The 8872-nt window shown below is 38.2% G+C and overlaps 1 protein-coding gene across 1 annotated transcript; it reads left to right on the top strand.

The window, feature by feature from the left end:
- The first annotated feature begins 3710 nt into the window (after positions 1 to 3710).
- LOC131682108 (uncharacterized) lies at positions 3711 to 5733 on the top strand. The gene is made up of 3 exons (XM_058963329.1): positions 3711 to 4781; positions 4841 to 5562; positions 5653 to 5733. Exons 1-2 carry the CDS (start codon positions 3711 to 3713, stop codon positions 5084 to 5086), a joined length of 1317 nt encoding a protein of 438 aa, XP_058819312.1. The 3' UTR covers positions 5087 to 5562; positions 5653 to 5733.
- Positions 5734 to 8872: the final 3139 nt, after the last annotated feature.

The following is an 8872-nucleotide window of genomic DNA, read 5'->3' as shown; positions in this document are numbered from 1 at the left end:
ATACGCACTACAATGCACTATTATTAGTATAGTATCAAATAACTCAATCGAAAGAATGATAATAAATCAATCATTTATCTTTTGGTGCACTATTTTCAAAGATCACAAAACGATCCTTCCCCATATGTATTGTCATCACAACAAGCATATTTTATTTCGATTTTAGAGGCTTTAACCTTACGGTCATTCGCCTCTTTTTTCGGGTTAGAAAAAATTACCAACTACGCCATGCCCCCGCATTTATGTGAATATAATTCACATGAATTGATTGTTACGAACCACCGGGTTCGGTCAAATAATTTTCTTAGTTTTGGTACTTTCTCGCAAGAGTTTTCTGGGTTTTGGTTCCGCCTGGGACATTTTTTTCTGGGATTTGATACTTTCTGGAAAATATGTTTCTGGTATTTACGCGTAGGAGTGGCGGGTCATTAGATGGAGGCCCATGAGTGATCGTATCTGCGTGCCGGTTCTCACCAGAGTTAAAAATATTCAAATTCATTGAACGAAAATTTATCATATTCAGCCGCATTCATTTTCAATATTCTGTGGCGAAAATCGAAATATTGAACTTGCGCCTTTCGCTTTTTTCCCTATTTGTAGGGTGGGCAACTAATGCGCATCTTGTGTACATGTTAGGAAATCAACTGGCGCATCATCTACACCAGTTGCGCTTTAGGTACACACGCTGAAAATAGGAGAAAAACCGAAAGGCGCAAGTTCACTATTTAGATTTTCAACTGCAACCAGAATATTCAGTGACGCTGCTGAAAACGTCAAACGAACAAACCGCCCATTCATCCATGTAGATTTTCATTCGTCTCCGATTATTACACGAAGCAACCGTACAGCCACGAATCAAAGTAGGCCCTGGCACAATGTAAGCGATGATGATTGTTGTTCCATATGCTTTACCGGCAATTGAAATTTCCTAGATAATTAGTGAAATGAATGTATTGTACGATATTCAACTGAATGAATAACATAGATATTTGAATGAATATTTTTTCTATTCACCGCGAGTCGCATCAGGTTCATTTTCAGCCGTCAAAAAAGAGCTTTGATTATTTTTAACTCTGGTTCTCATGGTAAAGAGGGAGGGACAAGTCTGTCTTTGCCAGGTGGACTTGAGTGATTCGTAGTTATGCTGCCTAAGCTCGACCCCCATCAACAGAAGACAAAAGTTAAGCCCATAAGGTATTAACCCATTAGGTATTAATGACCCTGCCACTTCTAGTTTTCCGATCTGTATACTCCACATCCTTGCCCTCACTTGAGTACTGTGGCTCTAATTTTCATAACTTTCCCTACCCAGTAATCTCTAGCTAATGAAATGTCGTTAAAATGTAAAAAAACCAATGGTGATAAAAGAAACTGGATTTTTTCTGCTAGAAATGATTATTTTTTGGGTGTTTGTCCTACAATATAAACATTGTTGATGCATATCAATGGTTATCGATGCGAAATTCATGTTTTTATGCAAAATAATGCGTGTTTGCATCTTGGATTTTTTTTGACGTAGGACTACGTCTTTGTTGGGGGTGCACTTTGCAAATTCTATAAAAATGATATGTAACGAAAAGTGGTCCAATTTTAAACACATATAATTCAGCCATCTCATAATAACTTTTCAATTTTTTTGCACATATCGCCCCGAAATACTCCTAAGAATAGATTTCAATAGATAAACCTAAAGATTTTAGATATCATGCCACTAAAAATTTAAATGATGTACAACCTAGTCAAAATATCGCGCATTTACACACAGAAGATAGAGCTTCCCAAGTCCGGCACGTCAGATTTGTGTACCTAGCGCGCTACGCTTATATGAACGACATCATCATCGACTATTTAAAGAACGTATTTGGTCGGACAAGCTCAGTTGCCTGTTGAAAGGCGGAGCAGATCACGGAGCTGTGTGTTTTCACAGCCAGTGTAGCTAAGTTAGAAGTCCGTTACACTGGCTGTGGATTTTTCTAACCCGAAGAGGCGAATGACCTTAAGGTTAAAACCTCTATAATCGAAATAAAAAAGACGAAAACTTTCTTAGCAACAAATTTACACGGATCGATGGAAAGCACAACGAATGTTTATTATTTACATTCGATCAATTCATTGATTCATTTCCACTGCACGTGATTCATTTTCACTCAGCCTATCCTATTTTGATTCTGCTAATAGGTATATACTACAAAGCCTATTTATGAATGAATACACTGCCACTCGAAAAACCGTTGCAAAAACGCATCTAAGTCTATATATAAAATTGTTTTCGATTCTTGTATATTTATATTTTCGATATATGATTAAGACCACTGTATTCGATACATTTGTAGGCGTACTTTAAAAAAGTAACAATAATGGCAAAATATAACTAGAAAGCTTGGTCTATACAAGCAATGTGATTATATTGTCTAAAATTGGATTTTTCTTCATTGGTCCGATTTTTTTTACCACACGCAATCGAAAAGTTTTTACAATTTTTAAAAGCTGATCTTTATAGCACAGATTTTGTTCCAGATATTAGTTCCTTCGCGGTTTTCTGTCTTCTTTCTTCAGATCTTCTCAAATAAGTTTAATCGAAGTCGATCACCTACTACAAATGAAATGACCTGATAACCAAGAAGGTTTGGTTCAATATGTAATATTCGATGTTGATAGGTTGTGCTTAAACTACACGTAAGAAATATATTTGATTTATTATTACTCTAAATGTACTAAGAAAATAAAAATGTTACGTTAAGTAGTATAGTCCTACGTCTACAGTTCGTGCAATCCCATAGGGCTGTCCCTTGTAGTTTTTGTGGTAAAAACTCAATAATATCAAAAAATTTCCATTTTCGGCACCTTTTGACCATTGTGCTGAATATTACAATGTAAGTTAACATAAAAAGTTTAAATAAATAAAACTCAATATAACCACAGACTAACAGACATAACACTCGAAATGAATGCTTCGTCCGCATTAACGGTAATTTTAAATATATTTGTAGTTGAGACTGTGGCTGCATTTGAAATTATGGCGCCACTGATATATGGGGAACAATCATATGGGGGATAGACCACTAGTGAAAAATTGTTCCCAATCCTGAGGGGTAACCCACTAGCAAATGAGTGTTTGGGACCATGAATAAAAGGTGGAGTGTTCTGGGAAAATTGCCGGATCGATATTTTTGAGGGAATTCCCTCATAGTGTTATGTCTGTTAGTCTGTGATATAACTTCGTAAAATCAATAAAAAAGTGAAAATGGAATTTTAATTGAATTAATAATTTTATAATTTTAAATTTCTAGTTTTTACTTCTATTTTAAAAATCCGGTTGGTGAAATACCGAACAAAAAACTTTTGTTTTGGAGCACTCTATTGCCAGGCTTTTCTTTATATGAGAATGCCAAAAAACGTCACCAATAGTTATTCATTAGTTGTCCACTATTTATCGGATTAACTATCTCTACTTCTATAAACACTAACTAATGAAATTGAAAAATTAGAATCGGAATCGTGTCTAATACCTCCAGCGAGTTCATCGATCATCGATCTTATCTCGCGATGGCACCTATGTAGCAAAAAAATAACTATAATCAACTATTGCGCAATTAACAACCGACCATACAATGTAAATCCGCTCAGCGCTGATAACGCATTCCAACGATCGTCATCATCCCCATTCATTGAACATCAAGATTTAGTTGCTTATCAAACCGCGAGTTAACATGATCCGATTACTAGTGCTCTTAGTAAGTGTCCAAGCTTGGTCACTGGAATCATTGCATAGGACAAACCGATCAACCGGTGATGCCGTACTCTCCGCCCAACTCTTCCAGATCATCGAATTCTACAAACAACCCGATCCGGTAGGACTTCCAATCGGCCCAACACTAGACCCGATGCCAATTCCTCCGATCAAACATTCCGTTGCTCTGTCCACGATGCATATGCGGGATGTACAGACCCACGGACTTTCCAAGCTGAGAATTCGATTGTTCCAAGTGGAGCTGAGTAGGATGAATATCCGAACGGAGGTGATCATGGAAGAACTACTGATCAACGGGAGCTACACGTTAAGCTCGCTGCTGCAGAGCTCCAGCGGTCCGTTCAACGTTTATCTAACCAATGTTGTAACGGCAGCCAATGTGAGTTTGATAGTGAATCCCGAAGGGACGCTGCGAACACAAGACATCCAGTTGGATTTTGGATTTGCAGCGATGGCATCAGATTTTCAGAACTTGGGATTTATGGGACGGATGTTTCAGAGATTGGTCAATGCTGCGCCCAGCATGGTGCTGGATATGATCAAGCCTTTTATGCTGCGGGAGGCTCATGTTAAAATCCAAAAGGAGATAGACAGTAAGTTTGAGGAACTGATCGAGAAACGAGAAGTGGTTCTCGTGAACTCTATTTCACCACTGGATTTATTGATCGCCGAGGTTCGAATGATGCTACAAAGGAAGCGTTACGATCCGTATATGCTTCCGGATTACAAAATCGGAGTTGGTATCTTTGGAGTTCAACTATCGCACAGCTTGATACGGGGCCTGTCAAATTTCTACAGATTTGGAGATGTTGGAATCACAATTAGAAACAATACTGCGGATCTTGAAGTGCAAGTAGGCACCGGTCGACTGGAAGGTTTCACGCAGTGGCAAACTACGCCATTTTCAAAATATGGTTCAATTCACTTCACGGTTGAGTACCTGCGGGTCACTATTCAAACTCGACAACATCTGGATTTGCGACGAAAACCAAGTCTCCTAGATTTGCAGCTGGAGATGGGAAATATTCAGGTTAGTTATGACGCGATGTATTTATAGTGGAGCTATTCTTTGACGAAACTCTTCAACAGATTCGTTGCTCAGGTGCTGGTTCGTTGGATTATCTGGTGGAAGCTGCTATAAATATCCTTCCGAATTTACTGCGTTACCAAATTATGGACGCTATCGAAGGTCCACTGAAGGCAAGAATACGAGAGAAGCTAGAGTGCATGAATATGGAACAGTTTGTCAAACGACATGTGCTTGAATTTGAAAACCGGGGAGCTGGCATGGAGGTTGACTGGCGATTGTGCGAAAGGCGAATCCCAAGCGTGTGAGTGCTGGCAGTAGGCTTTGGTTTTTTACTTCTTTCAAATACACTTGTGTTGCGGTTTGTGATCGTTGGTGAAATGTATAATTTAGGGTGTTGTGAAGAATGTCACCCAAGTGAGTCACATAAATAAAACATTTAATCTGTTAAAATGAAGAAAAAACCTCATTACTGAAACGAAAAAACGCAGTCACGTTTAGTCTCTAAAAGAGCACCGTAAAAAAGCTAAAAGTCCAACAACCCGGTCTTGTCCTGGAACCGCCAGAAATCCCACGCCTTTGTTTACACCTGTCTACATGGAAAACTCGCAGACAGAGGTCAGTCAAGTCAATTACCGCCATTATGCGATTCAGTCCCATAAAAAGGCACCTTTTCCATAAGATGGAACAAATAATAAGGGTACAGTACCGTACCCCGTGGCTTTGTTGACTTGAAGTCGTGTAGAAAAGGTACACAAATATTAAGAAAGGCGAATAAATGCAGGTTTGTTAACATAATAAATAAACTGGAAGAGTAACAATAATGAAAACTTTTTACCACGGAGCGTTTTGAAACACACCACCCACCTTGAAGTATACGGTTCGTCGAAGTTGGTTCACTCACGTCCACTTTACAACTCCATTTGCACCGTCTTCACCTTTGCCGGAAGAAGCCGTGGGGGCTGGTCTAATCACGGTCTGCCATCAGCGTAGAACGTGATCTGAGTGCGAAGTTCGTAGCTCAGTCAAAGCCAGTGGCCGATTTGTTTCACATCCTTTTCGCCGGTGATATACAAAAGGAACGCACATACCTACGGCAAAATTACATCACGATAAATTTAAGGCTGAAGTGGCTGTTAGGTAGGGACCTTCATAAATTATTAAATAATGTCACACATTTATTGGGGGTTCTTATGTGGTTTTTGCTGGAGGCGAATTTGAATCTGATCAAAGTTGAACATTATGTTTGCTGTCGAGAGAGAAACGGCGCAAAAAATAAGCTGTAACTTTTACTCCCTAAGGAGAAAATTGGTTTAAAACCGTCTTTATACATGAAGGGCACAAAACCTAACTACAATTAGTCCAGGTGTTGCTTACGGTATATTATAAGTTAGATTAAAATTGCATTTGCATGAGTAACGCTATTTTTAAAATTAAAATGGCGACTTCCTGTTACCAGAAAATAGAGGAATCAGGAATCAATATGAATCTCATTTAAGGTGAAGATATGTGGAAGCCAGGAACGCACGCTTGTTGCTAGGCACCGACTCGCTTGTTTACATTGAGAAAAAATGTAATTCGAAGTGAAAATTTTAACGCACAAATGAGTCTTCGGACATTTTCCTTCGGTCATTTGCACAGTGGCAGAAAATTCGAAGTTTTGTTAGTAAACGATTGAAGTTTCGCGGGTGTTTTTTTCAGTGGTGTGTGATTAAAGTGCATTTGAAAAAGTGGATTTAATATGAGAAGAAAAATAAGAGTGTTTCGAAAAGAAGCCCCAAGTTAAGAGGGGTGATATTTTCGCCCAAAACAAGAACCACAGATGGCATTCCGTCAAGAACTCAGGTTGATTGTATAGTAGACCTCTCCATATTTTGAAAATGTTTTGAAATATACATGAGTCAGCTCAGATTTTTATTCTAGGTGTGAATTTAAGCACTTTCGCCAAAAATGACTTAATTTGGACAAGATTTAGAGGTGTCTCCAATCAAAAATCGTGTTTTTGCTATAATTAGTAGTATTTTTTCTTGGTTTTGATATTCTTTTCTATACAAAAATTCAGCCAACAAATTTTTTATTGCGATTAGAGCTATGTTCATCTGTTAAAACATGCTAATATTTGTCTAAGGAAAAAGCTTTGATAAATTATGGGCCTATTAACTCAGAGTGTAAGTTATCTTACTATCTACTATCTAAATCTCACCTTTCACCGTGAATGTGACTATCATTGAACGGGTTTCATATGAAATATATCGAAACACTTATTATTTTGAAAGGTGGTGTCTCAGGAAGATTTATCCAGAAAGTCAAGAATTTCTGGATGGTGGAAATAATAACTCGGAATTGTCCCACCAGGCGGCACAAGTGCGAATGCAAATGATCAACTGATGGCAAAATCATCCTTTAACTCAATAACCAAAATATTTAGAGGGATACTGTCTTCAGTAAAGTTGCTCGAGAAATCAAAGACTACCACATGGTGACAGGTTAATTTGGGATACTCTCACCATGTGGCGCTAGTGAGCGTATCACATTTCAGCACATTATAGACTATGATACATCTCAAAAGTTTAATAACTTGGAAAGATGGTGTTTTTGGCACGCTTCTAGGGGAGGTCAAGGGCTACGGGATTATGGATCTATCAAATTGAAACAGATCCGCCAGGCGGCGCTAGTGAGCATGTATTTTTCTCAAATTCTATATCTCGAGATCATGATAATTGAGAAGTGTGGTGTCTTCGGCAATATTCATCAGCGGGTCGAGTGCTGCCCGAAGGCGAATAGATAATTTCAGCCACTAGGTGGCGCTAGGGAGAATATAACTTTCATTACATGTTAGGTGATGTTTTGTCATGAAAGTTCAATAATTTAGGGAAATATAGTTTCTGAGAACGACAATGTCTTAAACCATTAATTTTCAGCTGCCAACAACTTTTCCTTCACTATAAAACTCATTCCCATAAAGTTGAATAATTTTCCGTTTTGATGCATTGGGGGACCCCCATCTGCATTAAGAATGTCTACAACTATTTATTTTCATCTGCCAACAACTTACTCTTTACTATAAAACTCACTCCTACAAAGTAGAAAAATTTTCTATTTTGATTTATCGACGGGCCCCCTGTGCTTGGAAAATGTCCAAGACTATGGGTTGAAGTAGAAATTTTTTTACATTTTGACACATTGCACAGTGGTCCAGAATGTAAATTTAGCAGGAATTTTGACATTTTACAAAAACTAAACAACTTAGCCTTATTAAGTCTTGGGAGAAGTTTTCGTAGTTTGTGAGCCCCTTCTTTTTGTTAAAACAACAGCTGGGGTGGTTCTAATTTCAACAAGATAAAACATAACTTTTTAATCATTCTAGTTAAAGCCAAACTATCTTCAGTGAAGCTGACGAACGACAAATTTTGAAAAAGTTGGCTGAAGACATGTTAGCGCTGTCTGTCATACATTGCGTTTTCCAGCAAATTTAAAATTGAAGGTGAGGATGTTTCTTAGAAAAAAGCATTTATTCAAATAACTTTTGAGGTATTGATTTAAAACTGAAGTTCAGACAACTTTGAAATTGTTTTAAGGAGAATAATTTGTTTCATGGCACTACGAATCTATCTATCTTCGCTGAAAAGTTATGAGCACTTTTTCGCACAAAATGGGGTTCTTTGGAATAACAAGATCACTCATTGGGGAAAATAAAAAATAATTCAACTATAAATAATGTTGTGTTGCGTTGCGTTGCGTAAGCACGGTATACTTCGTAGATTGCAGACTGATGACTCTCATTTCCAGCCAGACTTCTTGAGGAGCATTGTTTGGGAATAACAATTGATCCAATCCAAGCGAGAGTTTCGCCTGAGAGCCACCATTGCGGGTCACGACCATCTTTACCGTAACTTGGGATGATAAAGGAAGTGCTGATGTGGTACTTACTTAACGGAAGGTCCCGACTCAGTGACACTCTCATAAGTACCATGGATTGGGTAGTGGGTGGGTTGTTAGTCAGGATTCGCTTCAAGCAAGCGATGCGACTGAGACTATATTTTCGTGCATGTTTGAATAGTTTATTGACTGTAGGATACGAAAATCTTCTAGGC

This window comes from Topomyia yanbarensis, chromosome 2 (assembly GCF_030247195.1).
Source record: "Topomyia yanbarensis strain Yona2022 chromosome 2, ASM3024719v1, whole genome shotgun sequence".
NCBI lineage: Eukaryota > Metazoa > Arthropoda > Insecta > Diptera > Culicidae > Topomyia > Topomyia yanbarensis.
The sequence above is the reverse complement of the archived record's forward strand: the minus strand, read 5'-3'. Positions and strand labels throughout refer to the sequence as shown.

Excerpts from the sequence above, each read along its gene's own strand:
- LOC131682108 (XM_058963329.1), top strand. The coding sequence starts at position 3,711 with ATGATCCGATTACTAGTGCTCTTAGTAAGTGTCCAAGCTTGGTCACTG. Across the intron at positions 4,782-4,840 it reads TGGAGATGGGAAATATTCAG|ATTCGTTGCTCAGGTGCTGG; the intron begins GTTAGTTATGAC and ends ACTCTTCAACAG.